At 42.9% G+C, this 21,433-nt stretch overlaps 1 protein-coding gene across 1 annotated transcript in view; it reads right to left on the bottom strand.

Moving 5' to 3' along the window:
* Window positions 1–21,433, bottom strand: part of arr (low-density lipoprotein receptor-related protein 6) — an 801,354-nt gene that overhangs the window by 139,784 nt on the left and 640,137 nt on the right. The window contains exon 20 of the mRNA XM_080275999.1: window positions 12,123–12,388. Coding sequence (XP_080132125.1) covers window positions 12,123–12,388 — 266 coding nt within the window. The remainder of the gene's footprint in view (window positions 1–12,122; window positions 12,389–21,433) is intronic.

The raw sequence follows: 21,433 nt of genomic DNA, 5'->3' as shown, positions 1-21,433 counted from the left end.
CGCCTCCAAGTCACTCTGCCCCCGCCATTTCACTATCCCACTCCCAACTCACACACCCCTCTCTCATATACCTCTCCACCCCATCCCTCCATCTAATCCTCGGCCTCCCCCTCCCTCTTCCCCCCTCCACCTCACTAACATACACTCTCTTCGTCAGTCTTTCACCCTCCATCCTCTCCACATGGCCAAACCACCTCAGTGTATTCCTCCTAACGCTTCATCACATCCACATCCACACCACAACGCTCCTTTATATCCTCATTTGTCAGCCTGTCTCTCCATGTGACTCCACAGGCTCCTCTTAAATAACTCATTTCCACCGCTCTCACTTGTGTCCTTCCAGCAACGTCCAAGCTTCACTTCCATACGTTAGAGTTGGTATCACAATACTGTCATGTAGCAACTTTTTCACTTCCATGCTCACTTCCCTGCTTCTTATCACTGCTTTCAAGGAACCAGCAACCTTTCTTCCCTGCTGTACCCTTTCAAGCACTTCACCCTCCAAACCTCCATCCTTACTCATCACACTACCCAAGTACTTAAACATACTCACATTTTCCAATTCCTCAACACCCAACCTCGCTGTACATTCACTGACTTCACCTCTCTCAAAGACCATCACTTTACTCTTCCCTACATTCACCTTTAGATTCTGTTTCTTACACACTCTCTCAAACTCATCCACCAAGCCTTGCAGCTCTCCTTCGTCTTCACTCAACAACAGAGTATCATCTGCAAACAACAGTACAGGGAGTTTCCAAACACTACCCTCTCTCACCAGGGCCACACCAACATCCACTACCCTACCTTGTACCTCTTTTATTACCCCCATCCATGTACAGATTGAACAACCATGGAGACATGACACATCCCTGTCATGTCTCCAACCTTCAAAGAGAAAAATTCACTCAGTTCACCATCCACACGCACTTCAGCCTTAGCACCATCATACATACTCTTCACAGCATTCAACAACTTCCCATCTACTCCATATATTCTTAATACTTTCCAGAATCCTTGTCTATCCACCCTGTCATATGCTTTCTCCAAATCCATGAAGGCCGCATACAATATTCTGAAATTAGCAGTGCCAGATGAGCATTCATAGCAGCATCCACCATTTTCATCGTATTCACAGCCAACAAAACAATAAGAGCAATTGATCCCATTCACCCACTGCCTCACTGCTGATCACAGCAATCGATCCTGTTCGCCCTCTGACTCACTGCTGCTCTAGAAAAGCCATCACAATCTGCGAAAGCGATTGCAACCAAATGCGTGTATGTATGGGTGTGGGTGTAATTGTAGAGTGGGTGTATTTAATGAAAGACGAGTGGGAGAAGTCCAGATAGGGGCAAAATGATAAACTTCCTACCATTGCCCTTCAGCCCAGTAATGTATTTTATAGGACACTGTATTCTTGCTCGCCAGATGGTTTTATCCAGTTCAGGAAACATCGTGCACTGAAGGAGTTAGTGTGGGCTGATTCAAATACACCTAGTGTGAAAAGTTTTGCTAATCGCTTATGCTCAATAAAAAAGTTTGCATTAGCAATAATATGAGAATAATGCAGTAGGCTGGTTAGCGTTAGCTCATGTTTGGCAGCTTCTTTGACTAAACTGTTAAAATGAAAAAGGATAAGAAAGAAGGCTCCCCCTCGCTCACCTAACCTTTCGGCTGAAACTAGCAGAAAATGGAGGTACTTATTGTATGTAGGATTTTGATATAACATTCAATGAGAAATATTGTGTGTAGGGGAGTCAGGTGGTAGAATGAATGTCTCGGTATCTATCAATAATATTTTTATCTAGCTCTCTATCTCGTATTCACCCTCGCATTTCCAGTCCAGAATTATGTTCTGATATTTGAAAATGGGGCTGCATTTCTCTTGCAGGAGAATATGAGAGAGTATGAATCAGTTGGCTCAAGGATTGTGTGGGTAAGATTGAAAGTTGGACTACAAATGAGGGCGATTGTGTGTATGTATGTGCCAACACAAGATCGTGCAAGCAGAGTGAAATAGTTCTGGCCAAATGTGGAAGCATGCATGAAAAAGTTTAAAAGGAATGAGAGAGTGTTTTTGACTGGAGATATGAGGTTCCCAGCGGAGTAGGAGCTTACACGCCTGAGTTGCCAATTTTGAGTTGTGCATGGTAAGTTTCTGTTCAAGTCCTCCTCTATCAACGTGGTGAAACAAGTCATAATAAAGGGTCCATTCTTCAGCTGTACATAAGGTCGAGAATGGCTTGCTTTCTCCCTCCCAACCAGTGAAGATGAAGTTCCAGAAAGGTTGTGCTCAAAAGTACGATGCTGCAAAGTTCAATCTTGCAACCATAGTGCTCCCTTTAAAATATCCAAATCGAGTTCTGATGACTCCAGAGATGCTGAAAGGACTTCACACAGTATGTACCACAAGCTCATCAGCCCTTCTTTGAGGAAATATTCGCAACACAGCAGCAACTGCAAGGTGGGGACGTCGCTGGGGACGGAGTCTGACCAAGATGACGACCTCTTGGACTACTAGCTCTCACCATCACTCAACCCTCATAAGCATAATGGCCTTGTTGGATTGGTGAGTTTTCCTAGAATAAATGCTATGCTAAAAATTTTATGCTTATGTCTTTATTACATTATGTCTTTATTAAATTGAAAGGCTCGTAGGAGGAGGCCGTAGCACGGGCCGAACAGGGTAGTACTCCCGAGGGGAATGGGAATGCTGGTGATAGGGAGAGCTGGAGCTCCTGTTTCACTAGCTATCTAACCATCCCCCTTTGCTGACCTTTTCAGTGTGACAGTAACATGGAGAGTAGACCAGCATACTCTCCCAAACATTTCCTCTAACTATCTATGCACTACACCACATGCACTTTACATTTCACACAACGTATCCCACTACGTTACAGGGGTTGGCGCCAGCAAGGGCATGCGGCCAGAAAACTTTGCCCCCGCTACCTAGTGGCAGACTTCTGGGGGGAGGCGTGGCGGGGGTTCCGCCGGCATAGATCATGGGTCCAGGGCGAGATGGGGCTCGGGCCTGTGCTAGAGGGTACAGGGCATTGTGGTTCCCAGGCTGCCGCTTCCGCCCAATAGAGAGGGGCCCGAACCTGGGAGTAACGTCCCAGGAGGCTGCCCTATCAGTGGGTGTATAATGGCGGGATAGTTGCAGTGCCAAGACGCGCTTGGAGGGTGTCCCTGCACCTGTCCTGGCAGGGTGCCCCGAGGCCACTACCACAGCCACTGGTAAGCTGGTGGGCTAGGGGTCCCAGATCCATTGCCTGGACCTGGGATTGTGCGGTGAGTGGGACCTGTGCTGTATCTGTCCCCATTTATTAATACTGAAGATGACAAAACAAAAAAGGTTTCAAAGCAAGCCTGAGGACAATAAATCACCCATGGGGATGAGGGTGGGTTCATGGAATGTGGGAAGTTTGAGGGGAAGAGCAGGGGAAGTCGTTGAGGCATTCAGTAGGAGGTGGGTGGACGTGGCGTGTTTGCAGGAAGTCCGGTACAGGGGTGGATCAGCCAGAAAGATTGTTGGGAAGGACTGTTGCTATAAGTTGTTTTGGCAGGGGAGGACAGACGGATATGGAGGTGTTGGTGTGATGGTTGCGGAGAAATGGGTGGAATATGTTATGAATGTTTTGAGAGTAAGCGATAGGATATTGGTTGTGAAAATTCTGTTGGGAAGAAAGATAGCTGTGATTATATCGGCATATGCTCCACAGGCATGATTGGATGAATCAGAGAAAGATAGATTTTGGGATGATTTAATACGTGTAGTGGGTGGTATGCGGGATGATGAGATAGTGATTTTGGGAGGGGACTTAAATGGTCATGTAGGTGAAGCAGCCCAAGGTTATGAAGGAGTGCATGGGGGATGTGCATATGGTCTAAGGAATGCAGAAGGGGAAAGGATACTCGAGTTTGGGGAGGCAACGGACATGATTGTGTGCAACACATATTTTAGGAAAAGAGACAGTAGGTTAATTACGTATGAGTTTGGGGGAAATAGCAGTCAGATAGATTATTTTCTGGTTAGGAGGGCCGATAGGAGGTTAGTGAGGGATGTTAAAGCTATAGGAAGTGAGGAGTGTGTGCAGCAGCACAAACTATTGATTTGTGATATGGTGCTTAAAGAACAAATGATGAAAAAGAGGACTTATGTACCTAGGAGGAAAATATGGAAGCTGAAAAACCAAGTAGTAAGGGATGCCTTCTATAGCGAGTTGAGGAGAGTGGTGGCTGAACAGGGAGCTGTAGACAGAGGCGTTAATGAACAGTACAGAGCCCTCAAGAACAATTTCTTGAGAGTTACTGATGTAACATGCGGCTGGACAAGAGGACCACCAAGACATAAAGTAACTTGGTGGTGGGATGAGGGTGTAGAAGCTGCAATTAAGGAGAAAAGAAGGCTTTTCCGGGAATGGAAAAAGGGTGGTAGCAAAGAGGAATATTTGGCTGCCAAGCGTAGGGCTAGGAGAGAGGTATACAGGGCAAAGTCTGAGTCACAGAGACAATTACTTGATAACCTAAATCATGGGGAAAGGAAAAATATATTTAGGGTGGCAGGTCAGGTGAAGAGGGATAATCGGGATATCATAGGTGAGCAGTGTGTGAAGAATGATGAAGGAAGGGTAGTGGTGAACAGTGAGGATATTAAAGATGCATGGAGAGAGCATTATAACCGGTTGTTGAATGAGGAGTTTGACTGGGACAGGGAAGGTTTGGAGCCAGCAGATCCAGTGTCTGGCCCTTGGCCTTTGATTGATACTGCTACTGTGAGTGAGGCAATAGGCAGGATGAGGGTGGGGAAGGCAGCAGGTGTGTCTGGGTTGACTGCCGAAATGTTGAAGGCCTCAGGCGATATAGGGGTGAGTTTAGTCACTGACCTGATAAATAGGATTATTTATGAGTGTGTTGTCCCAGATGATTGGCTGAAGAGTGTAATTGTAAATGTGTATAAAGGGAAGGGTGATGCCCTGGAAAGAGGGAATTATAGAGGTATAAAGCTTTTAGATCAGATAATGAAGGTAATGGAGAGAGTTTTAGAAGGTATGATTAGAGAAAGAGTGAATATTGATGAGATGCAGTTTGGGTTTATGCCAGGTAGGGGGACCACTGATGCCATATTCATTGTTCGACAGCTTCAGGAAAAATATATTGGTAGGAGAAGGGATCTTTATTTTGTTTTTGTTGATTTGGAAAAGGCCTTTGACAGAGTCCCTAGAGAGGTGGTGAAGTGGGCAATGAGAAAGCTTGGCTTGGAGGAGTGGCTGGTTAGGGTGGTTATGGCCATGTATGTGGGTGCTCACACCCAGGTGAGAGTGAATGGAGATTTGAGTGATGAGTTTTCCGTGAATGTTGGTGTGCATCAGGGGTCAGTCTTGAGTCCCATGTTGTTTATCATGGTACTTGAAGCCCTTTCACGTGACTTTAGAAACGGACTCCCGTGGGAGTTGTTGTATGCTGATGATTTGGTGTTGATTGCAGAGAATGAAAGGGAGGCGGAGGAAAGGTTTAGGAAGTGGAGAGATGGTATGGGGCAAAAGGGTTTAAGGGTAAATGCAGATAAAACAAAAGTGATGATATCTAGGGTTGGTGGCGGTACTGTCAAAGACGAGGGAGAGTGGCCATGTGCAGTTTGCCACAAGGGCGTGGGAAGTAATTCCATCTTGTGCGGTGTGTGTGATAAATGGGTGCATAAGAGATGTAGTGGTATCAGAGGTAGACTGTGAGATAATGCTGATTTTATGTGTACGGCGTGCCGGGGTGAGCAGGTGGAGATCGTCAGGCGTGAAAGAATTGAACTTGCTGGTGAATCTCTTGAGTGTGTGGAAGAGTTTTGTTATTTAGGAGACATGTTGTGTGCTGGAGGTGGGGCTGGAGCTAGCTCTGTGGCTAGGGTGAGAAGTGGTTGGAAGAAGTTCAGGGAGCTCTTGCCTCTCCTGACATTGAGGGGGCTCTCCCTACGTGCTAAGGGGTCTTTGTATGCAGCGTGTGTTAGGAGTGTAATGCTGTATGGCAGTGAGACCTGGGCAGTGAAGGAGGAAGACATTCGCCGGCTCAGACGTACAGAAATGACAATGATTAGGTGGATGTGCAGTGCGTCCCTGTGTCCAAGGCCTGGAGGGGCTGGGTTTACAATGGAAGAGTTGAGAGGTAGGATGGGACTGGAGTGTATTGGTGTTGTGATGAGGAGAGGTAGATTGAGGTGGTTTGGACATGTGGAGAGGATGGGGGATGATAGTTGGGTGAGGAAGGTGAGAAGTGTTAATATTGGGGGTGGGGTTATGAGGGGTAGACCGAGAAACACATGGGACGAGGTCATTAAGTGTGACCTTAGGGTTAAGGGACTGAACAGGGAGGCTGCAATGGATCGTGCAGCATGGAGAGCCGCCATTAGGTGACCAAGGCCGACACATGCAAGCATGTTGGAGCCTTTAAAAACGAAAACGAAAACGAAACGTCAGAAAGTACCGGTACGGTATTTCTTAATTTTCTATCGATCTATCTATCTATTGCCATATGCCTCAATCCCGTACGGGGTGGCCACAGACAAATCGCCTCCACATTGCCCTGTCCCCCGCCATTTCTTAATTTTGATTCATAAAAATTCGCTAAAAATCAATTAATAGGATTAAGATAAAAAAAACTTGTATAGTTTATTGCTTTCACCTAAGAGGTTTATTTGGTAACGTAACGTTGAGCTTATGCAAATGTTTTCTAACAAGCTACACACAGTGGGCCCAAGTTGGTGAAATTGCGGAACCAGCGACATCGTCTGCTCCTGTTCCTGCTGAGGATGAAGAGGATGCAATATCAGAAGTGTCAGCATTGGACTTTGAAGGGTTTATGGCCGAAGTGAGTGACTTTGATGCTCCTGGGGAAGGTGATCAAGAGGAGTCTGTGGAGGGAAGTGTTGGTGCAGTGGGGAGTGCGGAGCTGTAAGTGTTGCTGCGCCTCGGAACCCCTGTTATTTAAGGTCATCAGGCCTGTTGTCTACTGTTGTTAAGGTGACTACCTATATTTTTGTTATTGTAGCTATAGCTTTAGTACAATGTCTGAAAAATATGACCTTTATTTTGTCTCTAAGGGCCAAAAAATGTCCAGGTATGACGCCCATATGTAATTATTCCCATAAGATTATGTATTCCCAGTACGCGAATTCCCAGTGCGCGAGGTCGTGGACCAACCAATCTCTCGTGCACTGTGCGAGCCTACTGTATTCCAATTTCCACAGTACACGCAATCCACCCAACTATCTCTCTCCTGCTGCACATCTATCGCCCTTCAGTAGAAGCTTAACAAGTTGGAGACATACGACCTTCCACTTCCAAATCCATGTTGACTTTCTGCCAGAATGTCCATCTCCTCCAAATATTTTATCCATCTGTCTTTAAGGATTCTCTTGCACAATCTTGTGACCATGCTGGTCAGGGACATTGGTCTATAACTCAAGGTTTCTTCCTTGTTCCCTCCCTTACGAATTGGTATCACACTGGCACTCTTCCAATCCTGAGGTACTTTCCCTTCTTCCACAGAACTCACAATTAAACTGTGAATCTTATCAGCATTCCTTTAGTACCCAGTTAGAGATCCCGTCTGGTCCTTGGTCCTTCCTCACATCCTGCGCCTCCAGTAATTTGTATACTTTGTGCACTTCAGTTTCTACATCTTTTAACACTACATTTCTAGTCACTCCCTCCTCCTCTACAAAATCACTTTCTCTAATGAAGACTGATTGGAAGCATTTGTTCACTATTTCAGCTGGCATAACCGAATCTTTATAGACATTTCGAAGTTCAGCTTACTGATTCCTTCCTTTTGTTTCAGTTTACAATTAATATACCTGTAAAACAATTTAGGCTCATCCTTACATTTGTCAAATATACCAATTTCGAAGTTTCTTTCTTCCTCTCTATGCATTCTTGTTATTCAAGTTCTTTTATAGTCTTCCATTGTTCTATCATTACCTCTCTTTCCCCATTTGTTCCATGCCTTATCCCTTTCTATTTTTGCTACCATGCACCTTTTGTTGAACCAGTCATTTCTCCAGTTCTCTTTCCCACTAACTATTGGCACATACTTTTCCACACCCATATTATAGAAGTCTAGAAAGATATCCCACTTCTGTCTCTCTCGTTTCCCAGAATTCTCACCTATCCACTTCTTCAAAAAATTTTCTTAATCCTATAAAGTTTGCTTTCCCAAAGTTGTATATTCCACGCCTGTATAGCTCCTCTTGTCTCCCTATTTCCTTCTATCATTTGGAACTGTATCACTGTGTGCCTACTTTTTCCTATATGACAAACATATTTCAGAGATTCAACTGCATCAGGTTTATTATTTAGAATTAGACCTAGTCTTGTTGTTGTGTTGTCACCTTTAAATCTTGTCTCTTCTTTGACCCACCGGGTCATTGCATTATTATTTAACAGTTTACTGCCCCACGAATCTTCACTACTTCTTGAGTCCCACTCCTCCCAGTTTACCTCTTTACAATTAAAGTCACCCATCAGGATTACGTTGTTGCTTTTCGCAGTCACTCTCTGTAGGTATCTAACCATGTCTGACAGCATCTCCTGGTATTCCTCCTCATTCCATGCCCTTGTCTTGGGGAGAATATATGCTACTGTGATGTCTCGCTTGCCTTTCCCTCAGGTTTCTGGTATCGTGTTTATCACTTTGTCACTATCCTCTCCCAGTTCCATATTATCCACACTTATGTTGTTCTTCACTGTTATCATCACTCCTCCCATTTTTTTCTTTTCTTTCTCATCTTCATAGTGTGTATTTCCCATCTCCTATTTGGATTTCATTATTTTCTCTTAGCTTCATCTCCACAAGGCACATAATGTCTGGCTCATTTACCCTCAACAAATCATCTACTTCCAGCCTTGCTGACATTAGACAATCTACATTAGTGTACCCCACTTTCAATCTTTTTGCAATGTTTTTTATTCTGTCCTTCTCCCTCTCTCTCTCCTTCAGTACCACTTCCTCATTTTCTGATCCATAATGCATCCAACAGAACTCTCTTCTGTTCCTCCATTCTCTGGTCATTTTTTTCTTTAGCTTCGTTGACAAGTTCCTTTATTTTAGCTCTTTCTTCCTCATTTGCATCTCTCCTTATCCAGATATTTTTTAATCCCTCCTCATCTGCTAATTTCCAAGTCTCGTCGATTATTTCATTTGTCATGAACTAAGACTGAAATTTCACTTTCAATGGCCTTGCCCCTCCCTCCACATAGTTTCCCAGCCTATACACTTCTTCAATCTCATCATGGGTTTCATCATTTCCTTCTATGACTATTGACACTACAGTATTTTCTTCGCCCTTCTCAGTTCTTCCCTTTCTCTTTTTGATCCACTGACATAAGTTTTTTGCATTTTTTCTTGTCTGTTGCATCCCTGACAAGTGATTCTATACTTTTCAGTACCCTAACCACTTCTTTCTCTACTTTTTCCTGGTTTTCTTTCTTCTGTTGTTCTGAAATTTCCCCCATCAGGATTATGTTGCTGCTTTTCTCAATCACATTCTGTAGGTATCTAACCATGTCTGATAACATCTGATATTCCTCCTCTTTCCATGCCCTTGTCTTGGAGGGGACATCTGCTACTGCAATGTCTCTCTTGCCTTTCCTTCTGGTTTCTATTAAAGTACCATGTTTATCACTTCAGCCATACCTTCTCTCAATTCCACACTATCCACATTCAGGCTGTTTTTCACTGCTATCATCATTTCTCCTCCCATTTTTTCTTTTCTATCTCTTCTCCATAGTATGTATTTCCCATCTCCCATTTGGACTCTTAGCTTGGTCTCTACAAAGCACTTAATGTGTGACTCACTGACCCTCAAGAAGTCATCTATTTCTAGCCTTGCTGAGATTAAACCACCTACATTAGCATATGCCACTTTCAATCTTTTTGCATTGTTTTTCATTCTGTCCTTCTCTCTCCCTCTCTCCTTCGGTACCACTTGCTCAATTTCTGGTCCATAACTCTCCAACAGAACTCTGTCTTCTCTTCCTCCGTTCTCTGGCTATTTTTTTCCTTCGTTTCCTTAACAAATTCCTTTATTATAGCTGTCTCTTCCTCACTGTATCTCTCATTATCTAGATACTTTTTAATCCTTCCTTATCTGCTCACTTCCAAGTCTTGTTGATTACTTCATTAACTGCGCACTGAGAGTGTAATTTTACTTTGAGTGACTTTGCCCCTCCCTAAACACTTTTTTGATCTCCTCTTGGGCTTTGTCACTTCCTTCCATAACTATTGACACTATTTCCTTGTCCTTCACTGTTCTTCCCTTTCTCTTTCTGACCTCACTGGCATCAGCTTTTCTTTCAAACCTGAGATAGTTATGCATTTTTTCTTGTCTGCTGCATCTCTCACACAGTGATTCTTTACTTTTTAGTACCTTTACCACTTGCTTCTCCACCTTTTCCTGGTTTTCTTTTTCTGTTGTTCAAAAACCTTAAGACTTATTTTATCTTCCTGCTGAGTTTTCTTCCACCCCTCATGGTGTTCATGGATTTTCTTGATATGTTCCTCATGCATCTTAGTTTTAGATTCATACATGTAAAGTTTACATTTCATCTTGTCACTTTTCTCATCCAGCCGTTTATTTTCCAATTTAAGCTGTTTTATTTCACTTGCGGTTGATTCATTACCTGCTTTTTATTCAAACACCTTTCTCTCCTGGTCAACACTGCATCAGCAGACACACTTTATTTCTCAACTCCTTTATCTCCCGTTCCTGTTCCAATGTTCGTTCTTGCAATTCATTAATTATTGCCCATACCTGTTTTAATTCCTGGGCCTTCTTCACAGCCATTTTCTCTATATTTGTTACTCTTGTTTGGTTCAGATTGAAACTTCCATTGTTTTGGTCTTCACTGGAGAACCCCATGAACTCACTATCACTGGATGTAAACAACAGACTGCTTCTCTCTGCCATGGCACAATCTTACAAAATTTAAAACCATCACTGTGTTTTACTCTTATTTGACCGACATCTCTGGCTTACTTTCACTCAAATGAGACTGGGCCACCACTCTTGCACTCAATTCACATATTCACAATAGGCATGCTTTCTTTTTGCTGCTGAGTTTGCATTATTTTCCCACAACCTGCATGAAGCTCCACCGCTAACAATGTCCTGTGTGTGTGGCATGATAAGAAGAACACTACTCGGATGTTGCTTTAACCCCTTAACCGCGGGGAAGGCTGGACCACGCCATACCCCTCCCGCAGGGGTAGCAGCGCTCTAAATACACGATAAATTAGCTATTTCCAGGTCGATGGAAGTACAACTTATCCTTTTCCCTTTTTTTTATATATATTTTTTAGTATGAGAATAAGTCATAAGGGATATTTCAGTGGGTAATGAACATGGAAAATTAGCAACCAAGTGCACTTGGGGTGTTGCCAGGTGATAAATTAGCTACTTCATGGCCAATGGTAGTATCAATTAGCCTTTTCCCTTTTCTGTATATATTTTTTAGTATGAGAATAGGTCATAGGGAACATTTCAATGGAAAAAGCAAATGGAAAAAAACAGCCAAGAGTTGTGTTGTGCGGCCTGGCTGTAGTTATGCGGGGGAGGGGATAAGGGAGGGGAGGTGGGGAGGCGAGGCAAACACAGAAAAATGGCTAAATTGGTAACACTGGATGCTAGTACTAGTGGTATTAGCAGGGCTGCCTATAGCTACACACTGGCAGTACTAATAGATGATACAAGACCACACTTGAAAGCCAGGGCGATTTTAAAAATCCTTGAATCACAAAAGTGATGCCCCGGGGTATGGTACTTACGTAATGCGCGTCATGAAAGTGACGGCCCGCGGGTTAAGGGTTAAGAGAAAAGAGAAGTCACTGGCAACCTTGGGGTATGGTCACTGTGCCTTGCCTGTCATTCCCATTGACGACAAGAAGTAAAGCACCCTCTCTTTAGTGTTTGGAATCTGGCAAGATTCTTCCCGTTACCATTTAAAATGCCTGGGTGATGTCATCAAATGGCTTGAAGCCCTTTTCCTATGGGTGCCTAAGAGGGAACAAGGTGTAAAAAAAGTTATTTTGATTAATGAAAACCTTAGTCTATGACAACAAAATCACTATACCTGTCATCACCATCAATGGTTGCTGTTTCTATGACCTTGGTTGCAGTGTCTGCCCAGAAAATGAAGTCATCATGAACATCAACAGTGAGGGCTGAGGGAGCACTCAGTCCATGAGTAACCAAACGAGAACGGTAAAAGCCATCCAGGTGTGCTCGTTCAATCACCGGCATTGACACCATGTTGATGAAGAACACCAGCCCCAGTAGTGGATGCACAGCTAAAGATCTTGGTTTGTCCTCACCTCCCTCACCAACAATACTACCAACCTGGTAAACACATATCACAGTAAGAAACAATTCCTTGAACACCACAGTAAGGTAAGTACAGGGTGTTCTGGGAGGAAAACTTTGGGATATGATAGGTGAGGGAATTCTATGCAAAAAATACTATATGAACATGTATCCAAAAATGAACCATTACTGAGCTACAATTACTGATGGTCTTATGAGCCAATTATGAGGAAGGCCATTTTCACCCATAAGGTCATCATTTTTGCTGCTCCGTAAGGGTTCATATTTGGATACACATTCATACAGACATTTTTTGCTTATAATTCCCTCACCTATCATTTCCCAAAGTTTTGTCCTTTCCTCCTGGGTCACCCTGTGCATGACAGTTGGTCAACTAGCTTCAACAATATTGTTATAGTACACTGATAATTAAGCATACAGCTTTGGCAGAAGTAATACTGTTCTCTTTAAAAAGTTTCATGGGTGGTATATGGTGCTCAGTAACTTATAATCATACTCATCACCACCATACCTTATCAGAATCAGAATCATCATAACCCAATTCCTACTATCATAAGTGGGGCTGCTGGAATCCAGAAACAAGAAAAGTAAAACCCCAAGCATACAACAGCTATCAAGTAAGTGCTCAATGAAAAGGGATATACAGTAATCCGTCCAATATCCGACGTAATAGACCCATAGGTAGGTCCGGATATTGGTTCTGTCCGGATATTGGGCCCCAGCTTATGGACTTGTACTTATGGACCCTAACTCAGAGAAACACCTATACAACTCCCTCTGGACATGCATAGCACCTATTTAAGACCAAAATCACACCAATAAGGCACATAAATGACTGAAATAAATGCAAAAGAAACATAAAATGAGGGTTTAGAAGTAGGTTCATACCATAATAAACATTCTGGTGACTGGCTCCTGGACTGGTACTTATGGACCCTAACCTAGCCTAACTCAGAAAAACACCTTCCTACTGCACATGCATAGCTCCTAACACCCTATTCACACCAATAAAGGACATTAAAGAGTGAAATGAGGTAAGTATAGTATGGAAAAAAGTACACTATGAAACATTCTTATGTCCAGATAGTGGGGATGTTCGGATATTGGGCGTCCGGATATTAGAGTGATTACTGTATATCAATTCATATAAAACTTCAAAATTCTTTCTCATAATATCTGTGGAGATGAACCATTCCACAAACTGCCAAGTACTTCATCCATCTAGCTATAGTTTTCATCAATATTTTTCTTCCTGATTATTGATATCTCTACTGTTCACAAATTTATTTATCTTATCAAGTAATCTTGACCTTCCATGCCTATTATTCACAATCTCACTCACACCCTTTCCACCATATTAATTCTAGCCATAATGTAACAAGGGACCATGTTATTCATGAACTGACTGTGGATGAGTCACAACTGTACTTGCTGCACTATTCATAACTGCACATTACCTGAGACACCACTGTATACATCTATATGATCTCAATGTTTTACAGTACAAGTATTTCATTTTATCTTTCTAGTATTTCTTCAGCTCAGTCCTACCATCCTTTCTCCTATTCCAAAATATTCAAAAATTTCTCTATTACTTAAATCATCCATCCTGCTTGTCTCCAGCTGTTCTGGAAAAAAAAATCCACTTCTAGAATGTGTAACTCATAAAGATTTCTGTTAATCACTAGCCAGGTTATACTCCCATCAAAGACTGCTGCCAACTGTTGTTGTTGCTCAACCCCATTCCTGCCTGGCCAAACAGACCCATCGACCACACGTATGCAGCTGTCCCTTTGGAGTAGTCCCATAGGTTTCCTACACCACTGGTGTTGCATCTGTCTCTTACTATGAATTATGCTTCACAGTGCTCTCATGTGTGTGTTATGCTGTGTGGGCCAGTTCTATATGTGATGCATGTGTCATCTATGATTTCACCCAACTCAATGCTTTGCTGGTAACTAAGAAGGGAATGGTGACATCCTGATCTAAGCCCTGCTAGGTAAACTCAATCTGTTCTGTTTAAGGATACCTCTAAGAGATGAATGTCAGGAGGGGAGTGGGCAGGCGGGCTTGTAATGTAATGTCCTGATCCATGTCGTATTGCCATTCACGTGAAATGGGTGCAGACCAACCTTACCTTACTACCAAAAATACAGAATAGCAACTGATCGTACAGTGATTCCATTAACCAGTACCATCCCAGGCATTTCTGCAATTTTTTACCCACCCAATCCCAGACCAAAAACTGAAAAAATTTTTATTGCATAAAACAATCCAGAAGGATATATAAATCAAGGAAAATTAAAAAAAAAAGTACTCCTTATAAGAGAAATAAGCGCAAGATAGCCCTCCGTCGTGTTTCTAGCCCAGTTTCCCAAGCCATGAGCGACATTTTCCCACCCAGCTGGGCGGGATAAGAGAGAACTGGGGAGGAGAATAGGGGATTCCCCGTTCTCAATATCCTTCTCCACTGGCTCATATTCCTCCCCAGAAGTCATCCAGGTCTTCCTTTTCTGAAGAATCACAAAATGAAGGGACAGAAGGGTCCATGTGACAATTTCAGCAGCCTCCTCCAGCCCAATGAGGTGGAAAAAAAGGTGTGATTTTCGCAACATTCTGGCACTATGACAGACAGTGGCAAACTGATGTTATCCAGCCATGCAGAACCAAACTCAGTACTACAACTACTTGGACACAGTGTTGCCAATACATTAAGCTACTCCTTAGCAAAAAATTAGCTAGATTGAAGCAGTTTGAGACACGCTACAGTGCTCGAATTTTGCTGTCGGTACCATCACGTCACTGAGATTAATCGAAACATCTTGTACTGTTGGCACCATGCCGACAGCGGGATTGTACGGGTTAATGTATAACTGGCTCCAAAGAGGATATGTTTCAGTCACGGGTAATCCACCCTAAGAAGTCTCAAAACATGATTCCAACTCAACCAAAGTGGTTCCTTGGCCTATTCATGTTGTCACCGTGAGTCCCTCCCGAGGCTGGGGGACAGCTGCCATCCCTGGGCACATACTTATTGTCATAAGAAGCAGGCAATGAATGATGGAGGAGAGCAATGGAAGAAGAAGAAAGAAGAAGAAGAAGAAAGAAGGAGGAGGAGGAGGAGGAGGAGGAGGAGGAGGAGGATTACAAAGGAAAGCAAACATCAACAGACCATATGGTCCTTTCGAGGCTGCTTGTTACAGAGTAGACTATGACTACAAGATCTAACTCTACATGCTGAAGGATAAGAATAGTAAAGCAACAAGGTTCCCCCCACCCCCAAACCCTCCAAGAAAAAGTGAGAAAAACCACCATCCAGCATGGAAAAACTGACATGGAAATTTCACAGGAAATACTGGAGAGGAAGTCACATTCTATAATACTTTATCTATAAGCCACCAGTCTGAGTAACCTGAAAGAGAAAATATCAAATAGACTAATAGCTACGGTATGACATTCTGAACGGGTATGTTGAGTTAATGAGGCACCTGCAGACATAACACGGAAACTACACAGTGCACAGTGAAGATGTTTAAGGGTGGTGCGGCAGCCTTGCCTGGCACTTTCAAGGTAGGCAGCAGTCAATCAGAACCAGCTCTGTTCACCCCACTGAGACAAGGAATTCTCCCATGTGGGACAAGAACTGTACACAACTTTCCTCCTGATGCAGTGACCCCTGGTACATTAAAAAAATCCCGATGGTGGTCACTTCACTAACAGGGACCCTCATTGATCCACAGCCCATCACAAGTCGAAAGTAAAAGTAGTGATCGTTAACTCAGGGCTACCTATGCAGGTGAGTAAGGATGGAGGTTTGGAGGGTGAAGTGCTTGAAAGGGTACAGCAGGGAAGAAAGGTTGCTGGTTCTTTGAAAGCAGTGATAAGAAATAGGGAAGTGAGCATGGAAGTGAAAAAGTTACTACATGATAGTATTGTGATACCAACTCTAACGTATGGAAGTGAAGCTTGGACGTTGTTGGAAGGACACAAGTCAAGAGTGAGAGCGGTGGAAATGAGTTATTTAAGAGGAGCCTGTGGAGTCACATGGAGAGACAGGCTGACGAATGAGGATATAAAGGAGCGTTGTGGTGTGGATGTGGATGTGATAGGAAGCATTATGAGGAACACACTGAGGTGGTTTGGCCATGTGGAGAGGATGGAGGGTGAAAGACTGACGAAGAGAGTGTATGTGAGTGAGGTGGAGAGGGGAAGAGGGAGGGGGAGGCCAAGGATGAGATGGAGGGATGGGGTGGAGAGGTATATGAGAGAGGGGGGTGTGAGTTGGGAGCATGGCATTGAAATGGCGGGGGACAGGGCGACGTGGAGGCGATTTGTTTGTGGCCACCCCAAACGGGATTGAGGCGTCTGGCAATAGATAGATAGATAGGGTACATAATACTTCGTATTATTTACGAGAGAGGGGGGGGGCGCAAACCGGTTTAGACCAGCTCATCGAGGGTATGTGTACACATGTGCATGTATGTATGTATACTATTATTTAGTACTAGGGTAATTATCAGTGTTTAAAAGTTTAACCCCTAAAGTTGGAGTCACTCATCCACCAAATGAATTTTTCCCCATAAGATATGTGTTTCAATCAGTGCGATATCAGATAGCGCGCACTCGCACATCCATCATATATGCGCGTTAATTGGGACCAAGGTGTTTGTATATATATATATATATATATATATGTTGTTTACCAAGCAACCACACCCATGTCTTTCATTTCTGTTGTGACAATTGCATTCTTATTATGAATAGTCTTTCATAATGAAGATAAAACACATCAGAGGGGATGTAATGAAGGTGGGAGGGTAGTGGTGTGGATGGAGTTCAGAAAGGGAGGGTAAGAGGAGGGAGGGGAGGAAAATGAGGAAGGAGTGATGGATACTGGTGGGAAGGAGAAAAATGAAAAGCGTGAGAAGGACAGGGGGCGGAGACAGGGAGGTCATGGCTAGTGTGAGGATTTAGAGCAGTGATTTAAACGATGGCTATGTAACTGTTACACAAGTGTTAACAAGTATTGTTCCATCACCTCCACAATGATGACTAGCTCTTGTTAATGACAGCTGTGTTTATGGATTATCCGATGGCCGATAACTGTCAACAAGATATATAATGTTCACTGAATGGATTTCATTTGATTCCATTCAGTACTTTACTTACAAAAATATATTTTTTCAGCATGAGCAAAAAAAAAAAAAAAAATGTGGGTGACAGCAGAGCGTGACTGAGAACACTAGGGATGGGTGGTGAGTAAGTGCAGGACAGAACAAGATTTAAGAAATAAAGAACATTGTCATCGCAAAACATGCACTACAAAAATGTTTCGCTATTGGTTGACTAGCTTTAAAATTAAAGTCTTGTAACCTCGTCTTTAGCACTCATGACAAATTTTAATGCTTTTATAAATACTTATTGGTAATCAAAGGTAATAACCTTTTGTGTCTAAGTCGAAACTAAATAATATTCATACACCAACATCGCATTTCTCAGTAAAAATATCATCCCACCTGCTGTACACTGCTATTATCTTAAATTGATGTATAATTTATCTCTGACTAACATATATTAAATATTATCCACTTTAATCATTCCAGGCAACTATCTTACACAGTGTTACCAGGTCAACAGGCTTGTATCTCACACGACGATAGGGACAAACTTTTGCTGTCGAATGTACATGATCCTTTTCAACTATGTAACGACTAGCATCACTCTTGGCAAGGTTGGGATCTTCCTCTTGGACAAATGACATGTCCTGGTCCATCACTGCTAGATATTCATTCAATGCTTTCCCTTGCATCTGTTCCTCCTCCTCCTCCTCTTCTTCTTCTTCTTCCTTCTGGAAGAGGGGCCCAACTGCTTCTTCAGTTTGATGAGGTTTTTAGTAGAAAGCTCCTCTCCATAACTGTTAAGGACCTCCTGGACATCCTCCTTGTCCATGTCATGGAACTCCACCTCATGGGATGGCTCCAGGATGTCCCTCTGAAGTTCCTCCATGACAAGGAACCCCTACAATGAGTCCACACACTCAGGTCACAGCCTGCACCAAACCCCACGAAGAGTGTAGTCTTTCACCTTCTTTCATGCCAATATGATACAGACTATCTATCAATCTATGTATTGCCAGATGCCTCATTCCCGTATGGTCTGGCCACAAATAAATCACCTCCAGGTTGCCCTGTCCTCCATCATTTCCCTGCCCTCTCCCCAGCTCACATCCCCCTCTCTCATATACAGTAGGGCCCCCATTTATGCATGTTCAGTTTATGCATTTCTCCATTTATGCAAGCAGCAAAATATTCAATCAATAATTATCAGTTTATGCGAAATTAACTCATTTTATGCAGCCTGCTACACATGGTGGCCTAAATTCAGAGAGAAATGCAATTATGCATGTACTCCATCATTTTATGTGAGGCTGTTGTGGCCTGGCTGGCACCGGGCTGAGAGAGAGAGAGAGAGAGAGAGAGAGAGAGAGAGAGAGAGAGAGAGAGAGAGAGAGAGAGAGAGAGAGAGAGAGAGAGAGAGAGAGAAAGAGAGAGAGAGAGAGAGAGAGAGAGAGAGAGAGAGAGAGTTCACCGAAGATCATAAAATTTTATACTTTACTCCATACCAATATATTAATGTAATATCTGTTTTAAGGTAAAAGTAATTGAAAATAATTGATTGCTAATCGATTACTGACCACAAAAGTAATCGATATAATCGATTACCGGAAAAAGTTAGTATCGCCCATCACTAGTGGATGAGTGGAGTTGCCGCCAGCTGGCTGCGCATAGCTATGGTATACAACCATTAGAGTAAACAACCATTTGTACATTGTTCTTTGTTTATTATTATATCTTAGTTTGAATAAATATCACTGTTCTTTATAATGGAGGAGTATTAATGTCCATGTGAGTGTGAATATAATAGGAAATCTTAAGTTTTACCCCTAAAGTGGGGATCGTCTGTCCACCAAACTCCATATTTCCCATAAGGCCTGTGGCTCCATTTATGTGTTTTCCATTTATGTGTGCTTGTTTGTCCACCAAATTGTCGCATATATGGGGGCCGTACTGTATCTCCCCACTCAACCCTTACATCTCATCCTCGGCCTCCCTCTCCCTCTCCCATGCTCCACCTCACTCACACACACTCTCCTGGTTAGTCTCTAACTCTCCATCCTCTCCACATGGCCAAACCACCTCAGGGTATTTCTCTGAACGCTTCCTATCACATCCACATTCACACCACAATGCTCCTTCTCTTCCTCATTTGTCAGTCTAACTCTCCATGTAACTCCACATACTCTTCTCAAATAACTCATTTCCATTGCCCTCACTCTTGACTTGTGTCCTTCCAACAAGGTCCAAGCTTCACTTCCATGCATTAGAGTTAGTATCACAATACAGTCCTGTTGTGCAGACACTTTTTGACTTCCATGCTTATTTCAGTATTTCATATCACTGCCTTCAAAGAACTAGCAACCTTTCTTCCCTGCTGCATCCTTTCAGGCACTTCATCCTCCAAACTACCCATGTACCCACTACCTATGTACTTAAATGCACTCACATTATGCATTTCCTCATTACCCAACCTCACTGCACATTCAGTGACTTCATTTCTCTCAAAGACCATAACTTTAATCTTCTCTACATTCACATTTAGATTCCATTTCTGACACACTCTCCCAAACTCATTCACAAAGACCTGGAGTTCCCCTTCATCTTCGCTTAACAACAGAGTATCATCTGCAAACAACAATACATGAAATTTCCAAACACTGCCCTCTCTCATTAGGGCTGCTTCAACATCCACTGCCCTTCTTTGTACCTCTTTTATAGCCCTATCCATATACAAATTGATGAACCATGGAGACAATACACATCCCTGTTTCAAGCCAACATTCAGACAGAAAAATTCACTCAGTTCAATACTCTCATACATTGCAGCCTTACAACCCCCAAACATACTCTTTCACAGCATTCAACATCTTCTCATTTACTCCATACATGCTTAATATTTTTCACATTCTTTGTCTATCCCCTCAGTCATATGCATTCTCCAAATCCATGGGGGCTGCATACAACTTCTTTCCCTTCTCTAGAAACTTTTCCACTAAAGGCCTAAGGATGAATATCTGATCTACACAACCTCTTACCTTCCTAAAACCTCTCTGTTCTTCTCCAACTAGTTCCTGTTATTTCCCTAACTCTGCCAATATCTATCATACCATAAACTTTCCCTATTACATAACGAAGACAAATGCCCCTACAATTACCACACACTTCTTTTTGCCCTATTCTTTTGTACCAGGGAATAATTATACCTGATTTCCAAACCTCCAGGACTCTACCTTCCTCCCAGGCCAATCTGCACATCTTCCATACCCATTCTACTAATATCTCTTCCCCATGCTTCAGCATTTCACCACACACTTCATCAATTTCTGGGGCTTTTCCCATTTGGACTTTCTTTATTGCTTCCACAACTTCCATCCAACCGAACTCTTCCTCCCTTCTTACCACCCTCCTTCCCCCAGCCATTCCCCAGCCACTTATACTTGCATTACTTCCATTCTTTATGTTTAAGAGTTCCTTTAAGTGTTCTCTCCATCTGCTTAACTTCTCTCCCTTCCCCACTATCAATCTGCCATTTTTATCTCTCACTCCCCTACTAACTTTGCTATCACTCTGTCTAACTCTCTTTTCCTCCTTCCAGAACACTTTCTTACATTCCCTCCTCTTCACATTCAGATTTCTTCCAAATTCCTCATCCACTCCCTTCTTACTCTCTTATTAATCTTTTCACCTGTCTCTTCCTCTCTACATGCAACTTTGTCTCTCAACTTCCTCAATGCTTCTGCTTCCCATTCACTCAATATATGCTTTGTTCTTTTGTGCCACAGCTTGTCTCACCTCTTTATTCCACCATGCTGTTCCTTGCACCCCCTTACGTCTTCTCTTTATCCCACACACCGCCTCACATGCTGCACAGATTTCTTCTGTGAATATCTTGCACACACCTTTCACCTCCCCCATCTGCTCTAAATCATTCTTACCCAATAGC

The sequence above is a fragment of the Coenobita brevimanus genome, chromosome 63 (assembly GCF_032717465.1).
Source record: "Coenobita brevimanus isolate Jiangsu-jjx chromosome 63, ASM3271746v2, whole genome shotgun sequence".
NCBI classification, from domain to species: Eukaryota; Metazoa; Arthropoda; class Malacostraca; order Decapoda; family Coenobitidae; genus Coenobita; species Coenobita brevimanus.
The sequence above is the reverse complement of the archived record's forward strand: the minus strand, read 5'-3'. Positions and strand labels throughout refer to the sequence as shown.